This window comes from Equus quagga, chromosome 6, assembly GCF_021613505.1.
Source record: "Equus quagga isolate Etosha38 chromosome 6, UCLA_HA_Equagga_1.0, whole genome shotgun sequence".
In the NCBI taxonomy this organism is placed as follows: Eukaryota; Metazoa; Chordata; class Mammalia; order Perissodactyla; family Equidae; genus Equus; species Equus quagga.
Genome location: NC_060272.1, coordinates 88,604,628 through 88,630,135, shown reverse-complemented (window position 1 = coordinate 88,630,135; position 25,508 = coordinate 88,604,628). Strand labels below are relative to the sequence as shown.

The following is a 25,508-nucleotide window of genomic DNA, read 5'->3' as shown; positions in this document are numbered from 1 at the left end:
TTCCTCCATTGCTTCCTTCTTTGGTGCTAAATAGATATTGTCTAATATACCAGTTTAATTCTTCTGTTGTTTCCCTTAGTATATATTTTTTAAGATATTTTCTTGGAGGGTGTCCTAGGGATTAAAATTAACATCACAGTTTATAAATATCTAGTTAGGACTAATCCCAACTTAATTTCAGTAATATACAAAAACAGTATAGCTCCATTCCCTCCCCCTCATTTATGCTATTGTCATACAAATTACAAATTACATCTTTGTACATTATAAGCCCATCAACATAGTTTTGTAATTATTGCTTTAGGCAATTGTACTTTAAATCAGATCAAAGAAAGAGGTTATAAATAAAAATAGATTGTATTTACCTGTGTAGTTGCATTTACTGGTGTTCTTTATTTCTTAATGTGGATTTCAGTTACTGTATGGTGTTCTTTCATTAGAGCCTAATGGGCAATTTTAGTATTTCTTGTAGGGAAGATTTGTTAGGAGTGAAGTCTGTTTTTGTGTATCTTGTAATATCTTATAATTTTTAAAGTTTAGTTTTGCTAAATATAAAATTCTTGATTGACAGTCTTTTTTTTTCCATCTATGTCATCTCATTGCCTTCTGGTCTCCATGGTTTCTGATAAGAAATCAGCTAATCTCTTTGAGGATTCCTTGTATGTGAGTTTCCTCTCTTTTGCTGCTTTCGAGATTATCTCTTTGTCTTTGGCTTTCAACAGTTTGATTATGATGTGTTTAGGTATGGATCTCTTTGAGTTTATCCTACTTGGAACTTAGTAAGCTTCTTGATGCTTTTCGTTCATTAATTGGGGAGTTGTCAAACATTATTTCTTTAAATATTCTTCTTCCTCTTTCTTTCTCCTCCTTCTGAGACTGCCACTCTGCATATATTGATGTCACATAGGTCTCTCAGGCTCTGAATCTGTTTGTTTGTATTCTCTTTGTGATAAGTCATTATTATTCTCATGCTTTCCTTTGGTTCTTTGTATGTGGTATCCTTTAGCTTTTTGAACATATTTAAGACAGTTGATTCAAAAGTGTGGTCTAATAAACCCAACATCTAGGCTTCCTCATGGACAGTTAGTTTTGACTGCTTTTTTTCAGTGTATGGACCATTCTTTTGCATTTCTTTGCATATATGACAATTTTTTGTTGAAAATTGGACATTTTAAATAATGTGGCAACGCTGGAAAACAAGTATCTTCTTTCTTCCCCAAGATTTGCTGCTACTGCTATTGTTGTCACTGTCTGTTTAGTTACTTAACTGAACTAATTCTATGTAGTCTCTATATTTCGTCATGTGTGGCCACTAAAGTCTCTGCTCAGTTAGCTAAATGATCAGCTAAGGATTACCCATAAATTTTCAAATGCCTGGAACCAATAAGTCTCCGAGTCTTTGCTGAGAGCTCTGTGTGCACGCTAGGGCCTTGCCTTCAGTGTTCAAGCAGGAAGTTTACAGCTCTATGTTTACCTTTAACTCCTGCTTCTGTTGAGTCTCAAGATCAGCCAGAGAGAGAGCTTTGGTCCTTCTCAGATCTTTCCCATCGTGAACACAACCCTGGCACATGCTTGGGCTTCTAGACTCCCAGGAATGTCAAAGCTTTTCAAAGCCCCTATGGTTATCTCATTCCCCAGCTTTTCCTTTAAATTTTTGCCTAGCTTGTTTTCTCCAACTGTTATCACAACCTCAGGCGGCTGCCTATGCTAAACAATTGCCTGCTGGAAAATAGTACTGCATGACATCTGAGTCACATTAAATAAAGACAAGATTTGAGAGTGAGATTTTCTAAGGACCTGAAAGACAGGTCAAATAATGGCAGTTATCTGTGCCTTGGTCTTTGAGAGAATGCAAACCTCATTTTGCCCACTCCATAGGTTGTTAGCCTGCTCGTTTTCATTGGGATTGCAGAGTTGTTGTTTTTCAAGGCTAGCATGAGTCTGAGGAGAGGGGAAAAGGACTAGGGAATTAGGATGCCACAAAGCTGGCTATTCTCAGATTCAATTGTTTTATTGGAAACAAATAACACTCTCAGGATTATTGCAAGACTGCTTAATTTCCAGAGTTCTGAAAAAGATATTTTGACAATTTTACCACTGTTCTTGGTGCTTTGATGAAGGAGAGGAGTTTTAGAGGTCTCTATTTCCCCATTCCTGCTCATGTCACCAACAACCTTATATTTAAACAGCAAAGTCATGCATGTCATAAGGGAGTATGTGTATGATCAAGTGATGAATGGTGTTGGCCACATCTCTGGTTTCAGGGAAGTGAAAGTACCCCAGGCTGGAATGCATCAGATGATCAGTCATGATTAGAGCAAGGACTGAGGTTTGAGGCTGTCAGCCACCACCGTTGCCTTTACCAAAACTGGGGGAAGCATTCAGGCATCCAATGGTCACAGGAAAAGGAAAGGAGAAGAGGGAGATTAGATTCTATCTTTTTCTACCATGAGTGTCCCAAGAGAGATGCCCTCCTGATACCAAGAGGCTTCTTCTGAGGCTCTACATGTTGACTGCATGTAGTAAGACTTGGTCTCTTATCCATCTCTGGTCCTTCATGGATTTCTTTATAGATGTCATATCAGTTATGACTAGAATTCCCTGATCAGCCATGGGAACACCAGTTTCAGTTGACTCACAAGGCTATGTGTTCTGAAAACACATCCCCAACCTTCAGAGTGTAGGCTGCAGAGGTTTTCAGAAAAATACTCTTATCTCAGTTAGGACAGAACCAAGACTTGTTACCATGCTCTAGCCATTTATTTATTTGTTTGTTTTCACTACTGATTATAAAACTTCCACCCCACAGTCCCTCAATTTAGAATGAGGGTGGTGGCACCTGCTGACCCATCTTATCCAGGCAGTGTTGATGTTGATGAGACCTGGCCCTGGATGCTAGCTATTTGTCAAATTGAAAAACAAAATCAAAGTTGGGAGCATTTGGAATTTTATACAGAAAAGAGACTTGTGAGTATGAACCCTAAATCTCAATCATGCCACAGAAGTTTGGAACTCTGTCTTCAGATCGCAGGTATAGGCAGACATAGTGCAGCATGATTTCCACTCAAAGAGAGGATCCCTATTTGGAGGCAGCTAATTCCACTACACACATGGGCTAAGGTGTTCGACTCAGAAGCCACTTATAGCCTTGGTGTGCCTAATCTTTCTTTGTTTTTCCTTTGAAAAAGAGTTTTAAAAAAGATGGTATATAAAGGTTCTGGTCACTAATTCCAGTGTGTGTGTATGTGTCTAGGGGGCTGGTTTTCCCACAAATTCAAGCCATTCTCCAACAACAGCTGGTTATCTTACAGTTCACCAAAATTCGGACACTATCTATCTGCAGATAGTGTCAAATCCCACAGGTTAAGGGCTCCATCCTACAAGACTACCCTCTCCCACCCACCCACCCCCAACTTCAAATACCAGTTGCAAGTCCAGGTTATCACTTGTACTTCTGACTGACTGGCTATAGATTTGATGTTCCAACAACCCCCTCCTTGGGATTGACTGATTTGCTAGAATAGCTCACAGAACTCAGAGAAACATTTACTTATTAGGATACCAGTTTGTTATGAAAAGATAGAACTCAGGAACCACATTACCAGTTTGTTATGAAAAGATAGAACTCAGGAGCAGCCAGATGAAAGAGATGCATAAGGAACGTTGTGGGAAGGGGCACGGAGTTTCCATGATCTCTCCAGGTGGGCCACTTTCCTGAAATCTCCACCTCTCACCAACCCAGAAGCTCTTCAAACCCCCTCCTTTTGGGTTTTTATGGAGGCTTCATTACATGGGCATGATGGATTAAATCATTGGTCATTGGTGATTCAACTCAATCTTCAGACCCTCTCCCTTCCTAGAAGGTCAGGATGGCACTTAAAGTTTCAACCTCTAATCACATGGTTGTGTCCCCTGGCAACCAGCTCCCATCCTTAGGTTACCTGAGTGCTTTCCCAAAGTCACCTCATTAATGTAACAAAAGACATCTTTATTACACTCATCACTAAGAAAATTCTGATGGTTTTCGGAGCTCCATGCCAGGAAAGGAAAGAAGACCAAATATATATTTACTACAAATTAAGTATTACAGTATGCATGTTTTGTGCCCTTTGGAGGTAAATAGAGAGACAGATTTCTTATGAAAATCCTGTGAGTCACATGGTTAAGGAGCCTCCTGCAGGTGTTCAGGAACAAAGTAGATGATTACCAGGAATGATTAAGTTGGGAAACAGGGAAAAGTAGCTGAAGACTTCTCAATGTTCCTTCCAATCCCCTGGTTCTATAAATTCAAGGCTTTGTTTGCTCCAAGAGTCAAAACTCTTTGACATAAAGCGTGACATTTATTGATTCAATAAAAATTTATTGAGCTCTGGGGCTGGCCCCGTGGCCGAGTGGTTAAGTTCGCGCGCTCTGCTGCAGACGGCCCAGTGTTTCGTCGGTTCGAATCCTGGGCCCGGACATGGCACTGCTTGTCAGACCACGCTGAGGCAGCGTCCCACATGCCACAACTAGAGGAACCCACAACGAAGAAGACACAACTATGTACCGGGGGGCTTTGAGGAGAAAAAGGAAAAAATAAAATCTTTAAAGAAAAAAAAAAAATTTATTGAGCTCTGACATGGGGCAAGGCATTATGCTAGGAGCTGGAAACAGAGCTACTGTTTGGTTAAGATTAGTTAACAATGGCAAACGAGCACAACACAATTTGTAAAATTGCTGTTCATGACAGAAGGTGATCTCATCTAGACTGAGAATTGGGGAGTATTTTCCAGATGTTCCAAATGAATACTTACAGACTTTCATTTCTTCACTCACTCATTCCCAAATATATATCGAGCACCTATTCTGTGCTAGGTGGAAGGAGTATATTCAGTAGGGCACAAAGGATATAATCTCCCAAGCTACCGTGTCAAGAACTACTTTTTTCCATGTTACACAATGTGAAGTCAAGGCCCTGAATGCAGAGGCATGAGCAGGGAGACAGAAAGGTGGTAAAGAGAGGCAGATGGGAATAGAGGCCAGTTCTGATTTACCTCAAGGCTCTTTGCTAATTTCAAAATCCTGGTCCCAAGAATCCAAAACCAATGATAAGTTTAGGTTTAAAACTAAATTTCTATACTCTGTGGACTCAGGAACATTCTGGAATAAACTAGCCAGCCAGGTTATAAAGAGTTGTAACTAATGTAATGGTATAAACTTCTCCATGAAATGAGATCAGAAAGCAACCCATTAATGTGAGGCAAGCTCTGTGCACCAAGAGAAAGTGTCAGTCATAGTCCAAAAGGGCCAAGACAGACATACATATCTGCTCCCCTTCCGGACCATCCAGTTGCCTTATTCTCCTGAACGGCTCAAATTTGGGAGCACACAACACTCCAATACAGTTGTGCAGTTGTCCACTAATGGGTCCCACTTTCTTGCCAGTGTACTTCCCCTTCAGTTATACCACTTTACAACTTTGCTAGCTTTTAAAAGATTCTTATTTTTCTAATTGAATTTATTTCATCCTAAATTTCTCATCCACCCAAGTCCATTGGTTCAGAAACATTTGCAAGGAGGAAGCTGGTTACAGAACACTGCTCTAACTTGTGCAGCCAGGGAAGCTTGAAAAAAAATTGCCTAAACAAGGGCCAGACCCACGCAGATAAAGCAAATGGGGGCAAAGGTCTAGTTACACGCTATGTTGGATCCAGGAAGGAGGGGATAGAGAAACAAAGACACACACAAAGCCAACAAAAGACATTTCTAGGAGACAGCAAAGGGCAAGCTTCCTGTTGGCCCAGATGGCAACTTCCTTGTTCCCCTGCAAAGCATGAGATCTTCAGGTCAGAGAAGAGGGAAGAAAGAAGTAGGGGAGGAAGAATTGACAAAGCACAGGTGGGAGTAAGAGATAGTCCACAATGATCCAAGTCCTGACTCGACTCTATGCGGCCTTGAACTTGGCTGGAGATGACAAGGGCTTCTTGTTAGGGAGGAAGTGGGAGAGGGAGGAAAGGGATGAGCTTCTGAAAAGAGCCAGACTGGGGTGGGGAGTGACAATAGACACAGATGCTGAGGTCACATACTGGATCATTATGAAGACGGCAAAACAGATTCTTTGGGTGAAAAGTTGAGGTTTCAGAGCCAGACCGCCAGGCCCACCATTCAGGCAAGTTACCTAATTCTGCACCCTTTTCTCCATCCAAAAGTAGAGACTAGTACCCTGCATCGTAGGACTGTTGAGAGATTAAACTGAAGCTTCAGCACCTAGCATTTGCTCAAGTGTCAGCAACTGTCAATCAAACCGTTTAGTTGGGGGATGCTATGTTGGTGCAGACCAAACCCAAATTTGAAATTTGGGTGTGAAGTCCACCTCTTCTAATACAAAATACTGGAATCAACTGATGGAAAAATTATGAGAGATGCCAACCTGTAGCTTTGAATTGTTACCATGTCAGCCAAATGTAAAACTCAAGTCCCTTAGGTCCCTGCCAGACTGGGGGCACTTGGCTCCCAACATCTATGTCACTTCACAGGATTTCATGAAGTTATTTTCAAACATTCAGGTTCATTCTGATCCACTTCTTATGTAGTCAAACATTTCTTAAAAAATGTTTATAATTCTGTAAATTTATTCCATGCATTTCTAATTAACTTACATTCATTTAGCACGCTTTGGAAACAAATGCTTGATGGCCAAGGTGATTTTAGAAATCACCAAAAAGCAACTTTTTTCTGAATATGAGCAAATGCAAATGCCTAAGACATAACGATGTTGCCTCTTTTAGTGTTTCACCATCAACTGCTCTGGCATAAAATAGTTCAGTTCATAGTAAGGCTAATATTTATGGAAATGACCATAACTCTCCAAATAGCACAAGAGTAAGGTAGGTACAACCAACCCAGGCTTCATCTTGCAGGTGATTCAAGACGTGTTTTATGCTTTGGCATAAAACACATCTTTACATGAACAGGGCTGGAGTGTGGCTAAAGCATGGATCAAATGTAGACTTGAGGTCAATGTCACTGAACTTGCAAGAAGGTCCCAAATGATGATACTCACTGTACAAGCCAATGATGGCAAAAGCAAAATGGGATTTTGAATAGCATAGGGGCTATTCAAGATGATACAACATGAAGTTGTAAGATGAAGGTATCGTTAATGATTTCTAATATCTCTTGACACCACCTGTGTCTCTCCCTTCTTATTTCCATTTTTCTCCTTCTTATTCCGTCTTACTCCAATAACAGACTTTAAGAAAGAGCTGAAGCCATGTTTCCTGCTCTTAATTTTAGAAGTAAATCATTTAGTGATTTGTCTATACAAATTGCTTCACAGACAGCTGTTATATTCTTCATATCTTTTTGTATGCATAAATATTAGATGGTGTATAATGTTTCTTAACTTAATCTTTGTCTGAAGATCAGAAGCTCTACAGGAAAAAGACTCCCCACTGCTGGCCTGGTGGGCCAATGGTGAAAGCATTATTACGATCAAAAAACAATCTATAGTCATTTTGCAGTCTGAATTTTGACCTCTTCAGACAGACTGAAGATTTGCCCACTAAAAATAAAGCAGAGAAGGAAATGGGACTAAGGAGAATCTTTGATTTTAGTTTTGATTGATAGATTCAGAAGATTATATCCTTGTTTCTTTATTTTTTTCTCAACTATAGGAAGACGTTTTGCTGGTAAGAGTATTTTCAGTGCTCCCAGGACTAAATGGGTTACATCTTTGAAATTTCAGACACAGCCAAGTTCATTCCAGTTATAGCACTTTCACCTTTTTAATAGTCTGTATCATGACTATAATTAAATAACCAATTGTATAATTTATGGCTGACAGGTTTTCTTCTAAACTCCCTGAGAACAAGCAGCATATATGCAATGTCAGCAACCAACACAGTGTCTCTAGCCCACAGTAGGTGCACAATAAATACTTGTCAGAGGAATGAATGAGAATGTATGGGATGGAGCCCCAAGGAAGTATTCTTAACATTAAGAGTTTAATGAAATAGTGAAAAGGCTGATAATGGTACAGGAAAGGGAGAAGAAATCCGGGTGGTGGGAAGAAACTAGACAAGCGTGATATCACAGAAGTCAGGGATCAGAATATATCTTAAGAAGGAAGAGGTCCACTGTGTATGATGAAAACTGGATTTAGAGACCTGGAAACCATAGATGACTTTGGCAAGGGTGATTTCCATGGAGTGGTAGAAGTGGAAGCCATAGTGGAATGGGTTGAAGAGTGAATATGAGGCAAGAAATGCAGCCAGTGTCTTAGTCCATCCAGGCTGCTATAACAAATCACCACAGGCGATTGGCTTATAAATGACAGAAATTTATTACTCACAGTTCTGAAAGCTAGAAGTCCAAGATCAAGGTGCCAGCATAGTCACAGTCTAGTGAGGGCCCTCTTCCCAGTTGATAGCCAGCCCATTCTCGCTGCCTCTTCACATGGTTGAAGGGGCTAGGGATTTTCGTGGGGTCTCTTTTATGAGGGCACTAATTCCATTCATGGGGCTCCACCTTCATGACCTAGTTACCTCCCCAATGCCCCACCTCCTAATACCATCAGCTTGGGGGTTAGAATTTCAGCATAATGAATTTGGGGGGACACAAACATTCAGGCAATAGCAACCAGTAAGTGTAGATAGAAGATTGGTTTTTAATGGGAGGAGAAAGGACGCTTATCTATGAATTCTTGGCTTCAGGGCAATGAAAAATTGATAAAGACGCAAATCTTCAAGAATCAAGCGAAGGAGTGGTTGAGTAAGGTGTGTTGGGGGAAGCACAGGGCATGGTGCCCGGCCCAGAGTCAGGAGTCCAGGTGCTGCCATATTGCTTTCAGGATTAGCTTCTCCACGGGTGTCTTGAGACTTCCGGTCTTCCCTCTCTCAAATATATAGTAGAAGTTCTTCTGGGAGGGTCTTCCTCTATTCAGGCAAATCAGCCTAAGTCAAGGAAAGGCAAGAAACAATAACAGGACATTAGAACCAGGATGAAATAAACACACAATATCAAACTCAAATTATCAACACAAATATCAAAAGCTACCATAAGAGTGAAAGGCAACCGAGCAGGAGAGGGGCAGTGATGTCTTGGAATGTGTGATTCTACATGTACATGACTTTTAGCCCCGGGATCTGGAAACTCTGCACATAAAAAAGAAATTTAAAGAGATACAAAAGTGCATTTGGAGAAATTTAGCTCCACCATTGGTCCTGACTTGGTTGGGGTTGTGATGAGCAGACCGTTCCATTATCAAAGTAGGTTTGCCTCTTTCTAATTAGTAAGTAATGTGGGCGGTGATATTTCCAGGCTATGTGAATATTCAGTTCCCCAACACATTTCACCCAATGGTTTTAGCATCCATTGAGGACCCTTTCCTGAATCAATTGTACTTTGGGAGCTGCAAAATGATGATTTTCATTTCTTTAACATTCCTTACCTCACATTCTTCCTAAAAGAATAGATTTCTCTTTTATTCTTCTTTTTCTCTCTGAGTATCATTATGGACTAACATTCTCTTTTACTCATTCTTTTATAATCAATTACCAACATTATGTTTTTCTTTGAACACTTTATTATGAAAATTTTCAAACAGACAGAAAAGTTGAAAGAATTTCATGGTGAACACCTATACACCACCACCTACATCCTGTAGTAATATTTTACTGCACTTGCTTACTCACACATTTATTCCTCTGTGCTACCCTCTATCCACCCACCAATCCATCTCATTTTGTGACACAAGTAAGTTTCAGACGTTATTCATGTTTTTGACTTTTTCGTGCTCAATTTGTCCCAATCTTGGCTAGTGACCCTAGAATTCTTTTTGACAAAAGTTGAATTTATACGTTGGATATAACCACCCCAGACAATATATGAAGTAGGCATTTGCATAAAATTGAGACCTTAGTTTAGCATATTAATGCTTTTAATTAGGTTCCTGCTTTCAGAGCCAACAGATTGCCAGAATCAGAAGTGGGGCCAAGCATTGGCCTTCGTGGCAGCTGCATCTTACAGCCTAGATGGAGTGGGGCCGCCAAGTGGACATGTCATGCAGCAACCACTGATGTCCAGCCTACATGAGCCTGTCTATTCTGGCACCAGAATTAACGTTGGAAGCTAATCTGCATTTCATCTTCTAAATATAACCCGGGACTCTGATGAATTCTGAAGAAAACATGACCACTTTTAGAAAAATCATACGACATCAGCCTCAGAGGCAATTAAAATTGCAAGATGCTTAAACATCACCCATCTGCTGTTTATTTCAAGAACCTATATGAACACCATGCTAAGGCCTATATTCTTGGCTATTATTTTATTTTCCCCACTAATAGATTTACTGGATGATAATATGAATGGATCCAGAAGTAAAACCAAGATATCCAATTTCAAATAAGAAAAAAGGTCCATACTCTCAGATGTATCCATTTATAGTTGCTTCATAACTAAGAGATACATTCTTGTGGGGGAGGGGCAGGGGAGCCTTCCACATGGCCTGAGGGGGTAAGGGGCACTTCCTTCCACAGACCAAGAGGAGGCGGAGCTGCTTGTTTGAAATGGACGTGAAAGATGCAAAAGGACCCTCACTGCATGGAGTTAACACATGCAAGTAGTAAAAAGAATTCTTAGCTGTTGCAAATATCTCAAAATGTAATTTACACCCATGGCATTGAAATTAAGGTAGTTAGAACTTCCCACTGGACTTTGTTGGGGATTTCTTTGTGTGTGTGTTTTTAATGTGTTAATAAAGATGCATATATGTTATTTTATCACAAATTAATTTTAATCTTTTAATAACTGTATTTTGATATAATTGATTTCCTTTTAATCATATATATTTAATTTTATGTATTTTAAAACATTCTGAAAGGGTCCATAGGCTCCACCAGTTGTCCTGCTTTAGGACCATTCCCAGAAGCTCCACACGGCTTCCTTCACAGAGGAGAACGTAATCACAGCCGCAGGGCGGTTTGGAAATGTGCCTTTATTCTGGGAAATCTTACGTTCTGCTAAAATTCAGGGCTCTCTTTCTAAAGGAAACGAGGAAGAAGAGACACTGGGGACAGCTAACAGTCTTGGCCACAGTATGTTTTCTATTTGGGTAATAGAGTTCAACAGATGTTCACTAAATTCATGTTATTTATCTTGGTCTTCCTTATCCTTTCTCTTGCCCACTTGATCTGTCGCAGACCTAAAGCTTCCCTCAGCCTCTTTCCAAATGTGTCTCTAGGTATTTCTCTCGTGTTTCCTTTATGTTCATCTATGCCGTTTGTCTGTAGAGAGCCCTGCTTCTCGGAGTGTGGGATTGGGTCCTGACCACCGCCTCTTGTTGAATGTGTTTGTTGCTTTTCTGGTCCTGTATTCGGGTTGGTTGAGATCGTGACCACCACAGGTTTACCCGTCTGAGTCATCTTCAGTCAAGGGCTGTGCTGTTGTCGCTCCATCTGACTCCATCAAATCCACTGTTGATTTGCCAGATGTGCTCGTCTGTTCCTGGCTCCTCTCACCATATTTCATGTTGTGCTTTTTAAAAGTCTTTCCTCTCTGTGGTTTGCATGTTCTTCATTTTTGTTTGGTTTCCTCTGAAGACTTGTATTGTTTTGTTTTAATTGTTCCGTTTATAACCAGATCAAGATTATGAGTGGTAATCACAAAATTAGCATATTTTCCACCTTCCATTATTTTCTTCCCTTCTCTTCCACCACCTGATTTTAGCTGAATGTGTATCTTTGAGCGTTTACCTTTCTATCTTCAACACTATTACTTACAATCTCTTTCAGCTCCTAGAAGTTGGAAGATAAGGAAACTGGTCTACTTACTCTACCTTCCACATTCTCTCTTCCTTCTCCTTCAAGTACTTTTCCAATTATCGTTTCTACATTGTCAGGGGTTATGTTTACAATTTGTTCTGGAATCAGAATTCCTGGAGTTGTTTTAGATTTAAATTATTGAATAGATTCAACACACACTGTCACTGCTTTTGCCCTAATTTCTACATTTGTCATTTGTTTGGCTGAAGTTCCTCCTCGAGTGCTTTCCTCAAGCAAGCTCGGAGAAACCACATTCTAGGAGGACTTGCGTGCTCACTTTATTTTGTGAATCTGATGTGTACGAACTTCCTCTCACTTTTCTCCTCCAGGCACAGAGCTCGGCCTCTTTCCCCTTTCCCTCACATCCTGGACTTAGAGGTTCCCTTTGCCTCTGGCTCACAAGGATCCTAAGGGGAGAAGATCATCAGTGTTCTGTAGCCCTGACTCCCTGTACCCAATTCAAAGCCCCTTCAGAGCCCTCAGGGCGACAGAGAATTGTGCCAGGGAAGTGTGACAGTGAGCCTCAAGCTGACCAGGTGGTTCCCTCCCACAGCACTGCTCCTCTTCACTCTCGGTCTATAAGCCCACCCAGGCCAGCCGGAAAAGCAGGAACACCCCAGGGAGGAACGGTCTAGCCAGCGGCCACAACTCACATTCAGGATTCCTTAAACCCAGGACTGGAGGCAGAAGTTACAGGAGCAGGAGGATCGGGGCCATGGGAAGCTCAAAGACTTCAGGAATGCCGCCTCTGAAAATGCAATCACTCCAAGGCAAAGCCCATGCAAACTGGAGGAAAACATTGTAGAGAAATGGCCTTAAAAGATCTGACATTTGCAGATTATAAAGTAAAAAAAAGCAAAAAGGAGGGAGAGAGGAATGATGTCAAGCAGTTGAAGAGATCAGATTCACGAAACAGAGGTTCACTTTCACCAGCCAAATTTCAACAACAGAGAACAAAGTGACTGCAAATGCTCCAGAACAAGCAAGCGAGTAGTAAAGTAAACCATGCAATCAACAGAGAGGTCAATGAGCTCTCACTATGTGTGGCCCTGGAACAGCCCCACAGCCCCATGAGGAAGGTGAGGAATCCTACATTCCCATGAAGAAGGGCATGAGGCCTCAAGAAATTAAGGCTGGATTTGAACCCAGGTAGGACCATGTAACCCAAGCTTTTCGTCACAGTGGAGCACCAAATAATATAGATAATTTATCAATATTCCAAAAAGCAGTCACCTCAGGTTTATGATGAGCTCTTCCTATGGCCTATTTCTGTTGCACTTTGGAATTTTAAGTTACTGTTTGAGGCAGTTGCTCTGGTCTAGTCCCATCCTGCGCCCAGAGAAATGGATACAGAAAGATCATTGAAAAAGCTCAGAAAAACAACAGAAACTGGAGATGTATTTCTGACACCTTGATTTAGGTACCGAAGTCTTAGAATATTAGAACACAAGGGAACTGTCTTGGAGAAGTAGAGAAAGCTGTCCTGTACTGTGTGGTCTGTACTCAGCTGCAGAGTCACTGTTTTAGCTGCTTCTATAATCAGCTCAACAGCCCCTAGGAATGCGTTTCCCATCCTTTCAGAAACGGTTATTGAGCACTTCATGCCTGGCACTGTGCTATGCAGAGAACGGGGGACAGAGTCTCTGGCTTCTCGGCTTAGAGTCCAGTGGGTGTAAATCTACAATAGAGATTTACATGGTCCCCAGTACAACTGACATCATCACATGCCCACTTTTGTCACAGGCGTTGGGACTCTGACATCTGTGGTGACATTTCAGGCATCACCCCTTCTCACAATGCACCACATTGACTGCTTCTAGGAAGACTGTGTCAGTGTCAGGCTCTAGAACCAGTTAAAGATCTTCACAGCGACTCCTCAGGGTCCTTGTCAACATCACATTTGCCTGCTGGACAAGTCCCGTCTTCCCATAAACCTACACGATCTCCGTCCAACCAATGGTCAGGAGGGAAGTCTCCTTGGGGTGAAGGTGTCTGTTCTGGCCCCAGGCCTCAAAGCCAGGCTGTGCCCCCTCAGCAAGGCCAGTCCCACAGTCAGAGCACGCCGGCCAGAGCAGTTTCTACAAAGAAGATGGAAGAAGGGCTCCCCTGGCACAGTGATGTTGAGTCTGCAGCAGAGAAAGCATGGCCACAAAAGCTGAGACGTGGAAGCCACATGCTGCCATCAGGGCCACAAGGGGAGGGAGAGATGGAGTGAGTGGTACAGACACAGTTGGAAGAACAAACATCAGACTAATCATGGAGACAAGACGTGTCCACAGATGCAGGCGTGCCCACTCATGTTATTTAAAGGATAGCCTCTACCTAAAACCAGTTATTGGGTGGGAGGGCCAGTATTGTGGCTTCAGAAATGACCACCAGAGCCCAAATAGAGTTTAAAAGTGGCCACAAGCATTTCAGGAATCTCTCAGCACCTCTGTCATTTCTACTCTTGTCTTTTAATATCTAGAATTCAAATCAGGTATGTTTCACTGAAAGGGAGTTTAACCTTTAGGTGCACTACTATGCGCTTAGACACTCCCAAGGGCCAAACACCACAGGCACCATGCAGTCTGCGGTTGAGGTCCGAGTTCAGATCCCATCTCAGCCATTCCCGGTTGTGCAGCTGAGTCAAGAGATTACTTACCTTTGCCTTAGTTTCTTCATCTGTAAAATGGAGATCACAGTACCCACCTCACAGGCCTCTTAGGGTCAAACACAGAATTTTTAAAGGGTTTAACCCAGTGTCTTGTACCTACTAAATATTATATCAATCCAGGTGAAATAATAGCAAAATCCAAAAGTAGCAAAAGAGGAGTCTGTTTCCTGCAGATACAAGTCAGGCAGTAGGAAGGAGAGAGCTGGAGGGGAAGCACTGCTCAAGGTTTTCAGGACTCAAGTCCCCCCAACTCACCACTCTGACATCAGCAGGACCGGGCCCTTGTGCTCATGGCCCAGCTGGGACCCTCCACACACCAGGCTGCAGGATGGAGGAAAGGAGGAGAGGGACAAAGAGCACCCACCAGCCGTCTCCTCAGGAGCGTCCCTGAGCTGCCCCACTCAGGGCTCCACTTCCACTTACATTTCATTACACATGTAATTAGGGACCCTGAGGACAAGCCACTTCAGCTACCTGTGTCCTGTTTTTCTACCAATTTACTCTGCATTTTATTGTTGACTTTTTATTAAGGATATTTTCGGCATCCATGAAAGTAAGACTAGTAAATGAGTCTCTAAGCATCCATGAGCCAGCTTCAGCAATTAGCGACACTTTGTCATCTTTCCATACTGTACATATTGTCCCTCCCTGCCATATCTGTATACCAAGTTCCTAGAGGTATTACACTGCTGTAGCAGTTAGTGCATAATTAAAATCACTATGGTTCATTAATTCAACAGTAATTGTTCGTGTCTGCCACATGCAAGGAACTATACCTAAAGGAAGATGTAATCAACTGTAACACAAAAGGGCAGTTTGGCAACAAGACATTTATACACAAATCATGAGTGTGCTCGAAGTTAGATTTTATTCACATTTACACACTCTTGTCTTTCAATAAATGGAAAATGCAACACAAGTTGGAACTGTAATTTTGTCTAGATCCTTGGGGCCAGTCAGAGACCTAAAGTTAAAATCAAGTCATATTCTTGTTCTTTTTTCAAAGACAAGGTCACAGCTGACAGAGCTAGCAGGGGACATTTCCTGAAAAGAGATAGGGACCCACTTGACACCATGTGTCTATCTGTTGCCATATAAAAAGTATCTTATAAAAAGGCAAGCTGGGATGAGATGGGAGAAGAATTGGACCCCCCTCCAAAAGAAGTTAAAAGAGAAATGATCCAGGCGTTTGTCACATCTGGAAACAGCAGCTGGGGGTCAGCACACCCCTCCCAGAGCACACCTCACTCAGTTCCTCAAAGTAAAACCAGCCTCACAAGAGGAGGCATTTCCCCTGTGCTCATACTACCAGAGACTGCTTTAAACCAAACACAGCACATTTTAACACACCATAAATCCAACACCTAAGAATAAAATTACTGGCCTAGGGTTTACTATATTTTGTTTTATTTTATCAGTTGAAAGCCTGTGTGATGTGATGGAAAGGAGACTGGAAACCTGCCCCCTGGTCGCAGCAGTGCTGATTAGAAAGTCCCATGGTCTGGACGAGGGCACTTGTCCTCCTTGCTCTCTGCCTCAAGCTGGACCACACCAATCTTTCTATCAGAACAAAACAAAACAAAAATCATCTGTATGTCTTCATGAGCCAAGATTCACTGGTTCTTTCTTTAACCAGCCAACTCATCTAAACTCCTCGTCTTTGCCGTCCCACTCCTCAGAAGTTTTCTAGGTGTCACTCATTGAAAAAAACATTTGTTTTTTGGTTCTGACATTTTATTTTTGTAATCTGTCCTTTTTTCTTAGAATGAAGAAGACTTTCGTGAAAACCAGAACACATCAGGAAACGACAGCTCACTGAGGAGCAGAGCTGTGCAGAACAGAGGGCACGGAAAGGCCAAACAGGTAGGGGAGGAGGGCGGTGAGTGAATCCATTACCATGGGAACCGCTGTGCAACAAGCACCTGAGAGCTACAGGGACAGAAAGCATGGCGCTCAGCTGGCACTGGGAGGAATGAATTAAATCGTCATTAGAGTGTGTAAGGCAGAGTCATGAAGAAAACACACAGGCCTGAACAAAGATTTTGTGTTTACACACCTGTCCTCAGAGTTCTCCAATGGGGAGGGTACGCAGGCTTCCTCTGACACCTCACTATTACGAATCCCAAGCTCCATCCTAAGGCCGAAGGCACTGTCTTAACAAAAGCATCTCAGTTTTAAGGTAAATGAGGCAGACGAGAAAGCTTCTAAGACATGGTTCTAAAACTGTCCATCACACCCTAGGGTTCCTCAGTGACACCTAAGTTTACAGAGCAGGCTAAGGCATTCTTTCACAACACCACTTTTATTTTTTTTATATATTGAATTCTGGGTGGAATCTCCTTTGAAGAAAGCATTCTGCTGCTAAAAAGCAAACAAATTATCCACGCAGCTCATCCTTTTTTTTTTAAGTAATTCTGGGTGCCTACTCTTGAGCTATTTATTGGGAGAGTTTTCATATGATAAAAAAGAATAACTTGTTTGAAGTAGAAAATTTGGAAAATTATTGCAGTGAAATTTGGAAGACAAAAACATGACCTGTAATTCCAGAAAAAACTTAGTGCCTACCATCTTGGAATATGGCCTTTCAATGCAAATATACAACCACACGCACATGTTACCTATATTGGGATCATGTTATACACATTATTACTATCTATTTCACTTAATATAGTTTAAAAAGCGTCCATTTCACTAAATATTATTCAAGAGAAAAAGAGAAAACAATGCTTCTGTCCACACAAAACCTGCACATGGATGTTTATAGCAGCTTTACTCATAGTTGCCAAAACTTGGAAGCAACCAAGACATCCTTCAGTAGTTGAGTGATAAATGAACTGTGGTACATCCAGGCAATGGAATATTCTTCAGCACTAAAAACAAATGAGCTGTCAAGTCATGAAAAGACATGGGGGAACATTAAATGTGTATTACTAAGTAAAAGAAGCCATCTGAAATGGCTACACACTGTATGATTCCAACTATACAACATTCTGGAAAAGGCAAAACTGTGGAGATGGTAAAAAGACCAGTGGTTACCAAGAGAAGAGGGAGGGATGACTAAGCGGAGTGCAGAGGACTTTTAGGGCAGTGAAACTACCCTTTGTGATGCTATAATGGTGGATACATGTCATTAAACGTTTGTCCAAACCCATAGAATGTACGACACCAAGAGTGAACCCTAATGTAAACTGTGGGCTTTGGATGATAATGATGTGTCAATGTAGGTTCATCAATTGCAATAAATGTACCAATCTAGTGGGAGACATTGATAATGGGGGGGGGGGGTGACTATGCATGTGTGAGGGCAGTGGATATATGGGAAATCTCTTTTCCACTCAGTTTTGCTGTGAACGTAAAACTGCTCTAAAAAAGAAAGTCTTCTTTTTGTTTCTTTAATATTGTTTCACAAAAAAATCAAAAACAAAAATTAGATACTTTACTATCATAAACGGAAGCATGAAGACTGAGGAGCAGCTGCTGGATTTGGCAACAGTGGTCCTTGGGTGACCTTGGCAGAAGCCGTCTCCGTGGAAGCCCCATCACAGGGGGCTGAGGGAGCAGGATGTGAGGGAGCGGGTCACGAAAAGTAAAGGCAACTCTTTCAGGTGGTCTGGCTGTGAAGGGAAGGAGGGGCCAGATGTCCATGACTGTGGGGTCAAGAAGGGGGTGGTGTTGTTGTTGTTTTGTTTTGTTTTAAAGATGAGAATGTTGGGAAAAAAGAAAAGAAAACAATAATAACGTTAGAAATTCCATAGATAGTAGGTAACTTGGTAATTTCTCTGTAAGAAAATAATAATTATGATCATTTATATCAAAAATTTACCAGGGCTGGCTCCGTGGCCCAGTGGTTAAGTTTGTGCACTCCGCTGCAGCAGCCCAGGGTTCGGATTGTGGGCACAGACATGGCACCGCTCATCAGGCCATGTTGAGGTGGCGTCCCACATCCCACAACTAGAGGGACCTGCAACTAAGATATACAACTATGTACGGGGGGTTTGGGAAGATAAAGCAGAAAAAAAAAAAATTTACCAAACTTTGACTATTGACCAAGCTAAATGTTTAGGAAAAAATGAATAAGGCTTGTGTTCACCCCCGACCTTAGCAGCTGCAGCTTGGACTCAGCTGGTCTCTCTTGCAATTGTCTCCTCGCCTTCCTAGTTCCCAAGGCCCAGGGAGAAAAATGAAGGCTGTCTAAGTCAGAAGTATAATGGAGTTTGGCATCGAAGGGCTATGTCATCTTTGAGGATCCCTTCAGCTCAGAGACATACTAGTGACTCATTTATTGAGGTACAGAGAATCAAAGGCCTCATGGGATATGACAGAAAACTAAAGCTGAAATTTGGCATTATACCTCTTAGAGCATGTTCAAAACTGCTCCACATCCACATACTTCCTCCCCACGTCCCCTCGCCATTGCTTACAATAGCTGGACCTATGGGAGACATTATTGCAGAAGGGAGGGAGGGAGGAAATCCTCTGGCCATCCCAAGAGTACTATGGATCATGGATATTTAGGAGCTCAAACAGTATCTGGAAATTTGTCCATGAAAAATGGCCCAGGTATCCACTTCACTCAGTTAATCAGAGCAAGGGCTAGCAGAGTAAGGGAAATAGTTCCCTTTAGCCTGACTTATAGCAGAACTCTAGTTCCCAAGGGGAGTTTATTAGCTCTTGAAGATTCTGAGCTAGTGTTCACATCTATAGACCAAGGCTTAGGCTGCCAGGAAAATAAAACCAGCCTTGGTCTCTGCAGAAGAGGAAGAAATTTTCCTCTACCCTTCTAGGTTCTTCTGGCAGGTCTAAGAATTAAATTGACATGAGACAGATGAGCAGGAGAAAAATCTGACGAAGTTTAATAACATGCATACATGAGAGAAACCCAGGAAAACTGAGTAACTTGCCAAAATGGCCAAAGCTGCCACCTCAAATAGCATCTTCAGTTAAAGACAAAAGAAGATGTTAGGGGTGAGGAAAGTCAGGGACTTCAAAGGGAAGGAAGGCAATTCACAGGTAGGTGAAAAGAAGCAAATATTTGGAAAACAAGTGTTCATTTGGCCATGCAGAAACAGAAGAACACAGAGGGAGCCCAACAAACAGGCTTTTCTAGGTTCCTCCCCGTGTATCATCTAGTTCATATTATGCCAAGGTGATAGCTTCCTGAGACAGGTATTCTTATCTGAATTGTTTTAGGCAGTTAAGGAGGAGGTAACAAGAAAAACTTTCTGAGTTTTTTGTTTCTTAAAAATAGTCAGCCTAGGGCCTGGCCCAGTGGAGCAGCGGTTAAGTTCGCACGTTCTGCTTTGGTGGCCCAGGGTTCACTGGTTCGGATCCCGGGTGCACACATGGCACCACTTGGCAAGCCATGCTGTGGCAGGCCTCCCACATATAAAGTAGAGGAAGATGGGTACGGATGTTAGCTCAAGGTCAGTCTTCTTCAGCAAAAAGAGGAGGATTGGCAACAGATGTTAGCTCAGGGCTAATCTTCCTCAAAAAAAAAAAAAAGTCAGCCTAAAATAATTCTCATGTTGAAGAGACACATTTTGGGGTGGCAAATATTGCTCCCCTTCATCTCAGTCCTTTGGAAACTGGGGCTGGCAGAGTATAAACAGAGATTTACACAGTTAGCACCTGCCTGAAAACAGAGCAGTGGGTGAATGATTACAGTAAAGGCAAGAGCAAAATACAGAGGTATGAGCCTGTTCCTAAGGAAAAGGAGATAATACCAACGGCTCCTTTGGAAATAAAGGAAGAGATGTGTGATCTGGATTTTTTGTGACAAGGGGAAAAAAATATCTCTGCAGTAGATGGTAGGAGCCATCTTCTTGCATAATGATTTAAAAGGGCCTTTTAAAAGTTCTTTGCCAAAATTCTGAGCAAAAGAGATCAGGGCCCATTATGCCCAAGATTCTCATTATTCCATCTCTGCTCCACTGTTTTATTTCCAGGATGAAGAGCAGGTCACCATTGAGCTGGATTCTCCAAGAAACAAAGAAGATGCAAAGGATGACCAAGAGACACATCCAAAAGGGTACAGGTTTCAACAGAGAAATAACCACACCTACCTCCTAAACAGAGTGGTTGTTTTATCCTCATCTAATTTTTTTTGAAGAGTTTCTTTTTGTTGTTGTTGTTGAGGAATATTGGCCCTAAGCTAACATCTGTTGCCAATATGCCTCTTTTTCTTCCCTCCCCAAAGCCCCAGCACATAGCTGCATATCCTAGTTGTAGGTCATTCTAATTTTTCTACCTGGGTCGCCGCCACAGCATGGCTTGATGAGTGATGTGTAGGTCCATGCCCAGGATCTGAACTGGCAAACCCCTTGCCACTGAAGCAGAGTGCACAACCGTAACCACTCCGCCATCATATATGGGGCTGGCCCCACATCTTCATCTAATTTTTAACATTTATTATGATTTATCAGAGATGGTCACCATCACCAATCCCCCCTCCCCACTACTCACCCAACACCATTTTCAGAAAAATTAATGGAGCTCTAGGATAATCAACACGGTAAATTCAAACTGCTGATGCCCTGGAACCCAATATCCAGACAATCTTCTAATTAAAGGTGTAAATTACCAACTAATTACTGCAGTCCATACAAAGTAGTTAATTCACCTTCCCAGTGTCAATCAATAAGCAATTGTTTTCTCAAAACCCAATCCATTCTAAATCCGACAAACTTGCTCTTAGTGCCCTGAAAGTATTCCAGGTCCTGATCACCCATTAGGTGAGAGAGGCAAATTATTGTCTTTAGTTTTTGGATGAGGAAAGTGAAGCTCAGAGAAGTGACTTTACCCAAGGTTAGTCAGCTAGAGTGGAACAAAGCTAACTTACAACTTCGGCTTCTGATTCCTAGTCCAAGACTGTCTGGTACTCTATCATAACACTGAAGTATTTGTCAATATTCTAAACTCCTATTTAAATTTGATTTAATTCCTAAGTCTCTGAGGAACTTTGTTTTTATGTATCGGAAGATATCTCTGGAGTTGGTCAGAATTAGGATTGAACTTTCTTATCACATATACACCATCAAGAATATTTACCACCTCAGGGGCTGACCCCGTGGCTGAGTGGTTAAGTTCGCACGCTCCACTTCGGTGGCCCAGGGTTTCACCGGTTCGGATCCTGGGCGCAGACATGGCACTGCTCATCAGGCCACATTGAGGCGGCACCTCACATAGCAGAACTGGAAGGACCTACAAGTAGAATATACATTTATGTACTGGCGGGCTTTGGGGAGAAGAAAAAGAAAGACTGGCAACAGATGTTAGCTCAGGGCCAATCTTTAAAAGAAAAAAAAAAGAATATTTACTACTTCAGAAAGTTGAGCTTAGTTTCATCCTTCACTTTACTTTCTGAGTCTCTGACGCTGGGGGCTGAGAGATTCTCTTGGGTGGTCAGAGGCACTCAGGTTTCACCAATGTCAACACAACCCCCAGGAGACTGGGAGGTGTTCAGCCTAGAAAACCAAATGGCTAAGCGTCTATTTCTAGCTATTTTATTTCACGCAGTGTCAGCTTGCTGTAATGTACACACATTCCCTGCAATTAAGAAATCTGATACATCCACCCTAAAGCAGGTGGACACGCCCTATTAAATGTTGCCCTCACCACTGCTACTTGTTAACACTATGTCCATGACTGAGGATAATGCATCACCAGCCTTTCCTAAATTAGACCATGAAAAACTTAGTCTTTACACATTTATATTCCTTCAATGTCTTCTAGAACAGTGTTTCTAATTCTCAGTACAGATTCACACATGATAATGACAAAAGTTTCATGAACTATATCTACCATCACTCTGTGTGTGATACACTCTGAGATGTCCTCTTCTCCCTTCCTTAATGAGGGTTATCATGCCCTGTGTGACTTCACAACCCACTACAGGGTCCCAACCCACAGCTGTCAAATACTGTTCCAGAAAAGCAATGTACACTCCCATTGCATGCATCCAGTAATTCGACAAATGCCTGTCAAGCATCCTCAGTGTCCCAGATGCTGATGCTGTAGGGCTCACAGACATCCATTTTCCAGGAAGTTGTAGTCAGTCAAGGCTCCATAAGAAAACACAATCAGAGAAGACAGTCGGAAGAAAGCACAGAGGATGCCTCTGCCTGAGCAGATGCAAGAAGCCTTCATAGAAGCAAAGGACTGAGCTGTGCCCTGAAACCTGAAGGGAGCTGAGACCTGGACATGTGGGCCTGACTGTGGGAAGGAGGGGACTGGAGGCCTTAACAAAGGGGAGGGGCAGTCCCAGCTAGGGCCAGGGTCCTGTGCAGTCCTGGAGATTGGGAATCTTCCTATACTGGACGAGAAGTGCTTGTTTTAGAAATGCTGTCCAGCCTCAAGCAAGAGAAGGAGAGGCTTCTCTTAGATGTGTCATTGAGGAAAAAGGCACCTGCAGGGAAGCCAGTTCTCAGAACAGGTGTGGAGGGGACCGGGAGCATCCCAGGAGAAGTAGAGGACAATCGTTTTGGGTACGGCCATGTGGCCTCTTCACATTCACTTATGGGTGGACACCTTCCTCCCCAGACGAAGTGATCAGATGCAAACATTGCTCCCACACCACTTACCACCCCATAATAAATCTCCAGACAGAAACAAAGACATGCCAAAAATTCCAGAACTTTCTGAGAAAGCTATATTACAACATACTGGTTAATAGCTCTCAGATGCACAAAATCCTACTTTACATTTCAAGCACCCAGTGAAGTCTGTCAGCCTCCCACTAAAAAGTATGGTGAGCGAGGACAGGGAACCACCCTCTTAGCCAAACTTTGTCGAACCAGAAGGGATGACAGTTCATTGGATTTTTATTTTTTTTTAAATCAACATTTAATGACAGTGGCTTAAAAGCTAATGGAGGCCCTCATAGTCCAGTGACAAACACCCTCGTCCTATGATTTATTTTCAGCTTTTGGTTAGTTCTCCGTCTCCCCTGCTCCATTTCCAGGAGCACGTTTTCTCATCTCCGTAACCCCTCAAGGGCTGGCACATGCAGTTCAGCAAATCCCATCCATTCAGCAAAGGCAGATCCAAGCCACGGCTGCTTTTAGTCTAAAATGAAAGGAGTTTCCCGTTTCTATATTGTAGAACACACACTCATGAGTTTGATCGTTTGCTTGCTTGGTGTACAAAGCCCCATCCACCCTTAGCTGCCAGTTTAGTTCATGATTTTGGTGTTGACTTCTGCCTGCATTTTTGCTTTTGTCTTCTTACAGGTATCTGGAAAGGAAGTATGGTATGATTCGGGATTTTTATCAAAAACACAAAACCACCTTTCGGTACATCTTCTGGGGCATCTTATTAGCAGGTAAATAACAAAGGGGATGGAATCGAGTGTCTCTTTTTGTGGATCCTCAAAATATGAGGTTTCTGTGGAAAGAAAATGTCTCCCCCCTGCCCTGGACCTCACGGAATCATCCAGAGAGGGAGAGAATCAACCAGGAAGCCCCCGAGTGGGTTGTCTCAGCGTGGGACACCTGTGCAGAGCGGTTCCCTGTCCAGTTTTTGTACCAGCAGCTAACTTTTTAGGTCCCCTACTCCTGTGGCCTTTGTGACCATGGTGTGGATTTGAGGGTTGGTTCATCACATCCAGGTAAGTGGAAAACATGACAGTAATCACAAGGCAGAGACCTAATGGCAGGGGAAATATAAGCAATTAATACTCTACGTAAACACAACACGAAGAGGAGCCTGGGGTCAGGGAGCCCGCTCCCCTTGCCTGAAGGCGGGACCACACTGTCCTCACAGATGAGTAGGTCTCCAGTTTTGTTCCCTCCCAAGCAAAGAGCTCTGTAGCCCATTTTAAAGAGCACTCCTGTCTCTAAGATGGGACCCTCCCACCCAAGTCCAGAGACGTTAAGCCAAGACTGCTGTACCCCGAGGTCAGTGGGTCTGCTGGCGGTCACACTGCAGGAACAGGGAACAGCCATAAACTTTCTGTGTTCCTGGCCAGATGGTGTCTCAGGCTTTACACGTCATATGACAAAACCCACATAACTCTGCCTTATGGGACAAAAGTGCACAGACAGTGTGGCTGTGTTCCCATGAGACTTTATTTGTAGAAGACAAATACAAACATACGAATACAGCTGTACTGGCCACCTACAAAGCACGTGGCAGCCAGATTTAACCTCGGACCATGTTTGCTGACCTTTAGCAGGAAACCCTGTTGTTCTTATCCTACAACCTCTTCTTCAAAGCAGCCCCCTTGGTAATTGCCGCACCCCTTCCCTTTCCTGTAGAGATCCCGGGACACTTAGAGATTGTTGGTGGGCCTGTTTTCCTACTCAAGCTTAGGCCAAATCTGAGCTGCAAACCAGGAGAATCAATACCTTTAGTCAGTGGTGGCTTCAACTCCTGGCCTTTCTCTGATGGAAGCTCACCTGCCGAGTCTGAATGCCAGAAAAAGGTGGGTAGTACTGAGTGAGAGGCCCAGTGATGAAGCATCAGGATTCGAGCACTCAGAAGGTTCTGTGAGAGAAAAAGACCTAGCACACTGTCCTCCTAGGGTTCATGGTGAGACTGTTAGGACTTGCCTGGAAAAACAACAGAAGCCCCCAAAATCCACTACTTATAATCAGAGGAGCCCACAGCCCTATCACAACCACTCCCACCTTCAATGCTCCCTTGCCTGAACCTCCCCTTTGCTGAGCCAATTGGTGCTGTGGCTGGTCTCCAGCTGGTGCTGATGGGCCCCATCTGTGTCTGCTTCCCGGCAGGTTACCTGGCTGTGGTGATCGCCGCGTGTGCCCTCAACTTTCACCGAGCCCTTCCTCTCTTCGTGATCACTGTGGCTGCCATCTTCTTTGTGGTCTGGGATCACTTTATGGCCAAATATGAGCATCGAATCGAAGAGCTCCTGTCTCCTGGCAGAAGGTTTCTGGACAGCCATTGGTTCTGGCTGAAGTGGTAAATGCAGTTGGTTCTCTTACTGCTGTTGAGAGCGATCTTTGTCCTTTTGAACACTCTTCCAAAACTGTGTTCTGAAATTGCTTCCTCATTTATGGGATATTGAAGCTAGAGACAACCTAGGGAAT

At 42.7% G+C, this 25,508-nt stretch overlaps 1 protein-coding gene across 2 annotated transcripts in view; it reads left to right on the top strand.

Annotated features, from left to right (window-relative positions):
* LOC124241280 (solute carrier family 28 member 3-like) overlaps positions 1 to 25,508 on the top strand; it is a 75,535-nt gene that overhangs the window by 26,089 nt on the left and 23,938 nt on the right. For both annotated transcript variants that reach the window (XM_046664942.1, XM_046664941.1), the window contains 4 exons: positions 16,225 to 16,323; positions 20,406 to 20,488; positions 23,688 to 23,779; positions 25,191 to 25,380. In XM_046664942.1, the coding sequence (XP_046520898.1) occupies positions 16,225 to 16,323; positions 20,406 to 20,488; positions 23,688 to 23,779; positions 25,191 to 25,380 (464 nt within the window). The remainder of the gene's footprint in view (positions 1 to 16,224; positions 16,324 to 20,405; positions 20,489 to 23,687; positions 23,780 to 25,190; positions 25,381 to 25,508) is intronic.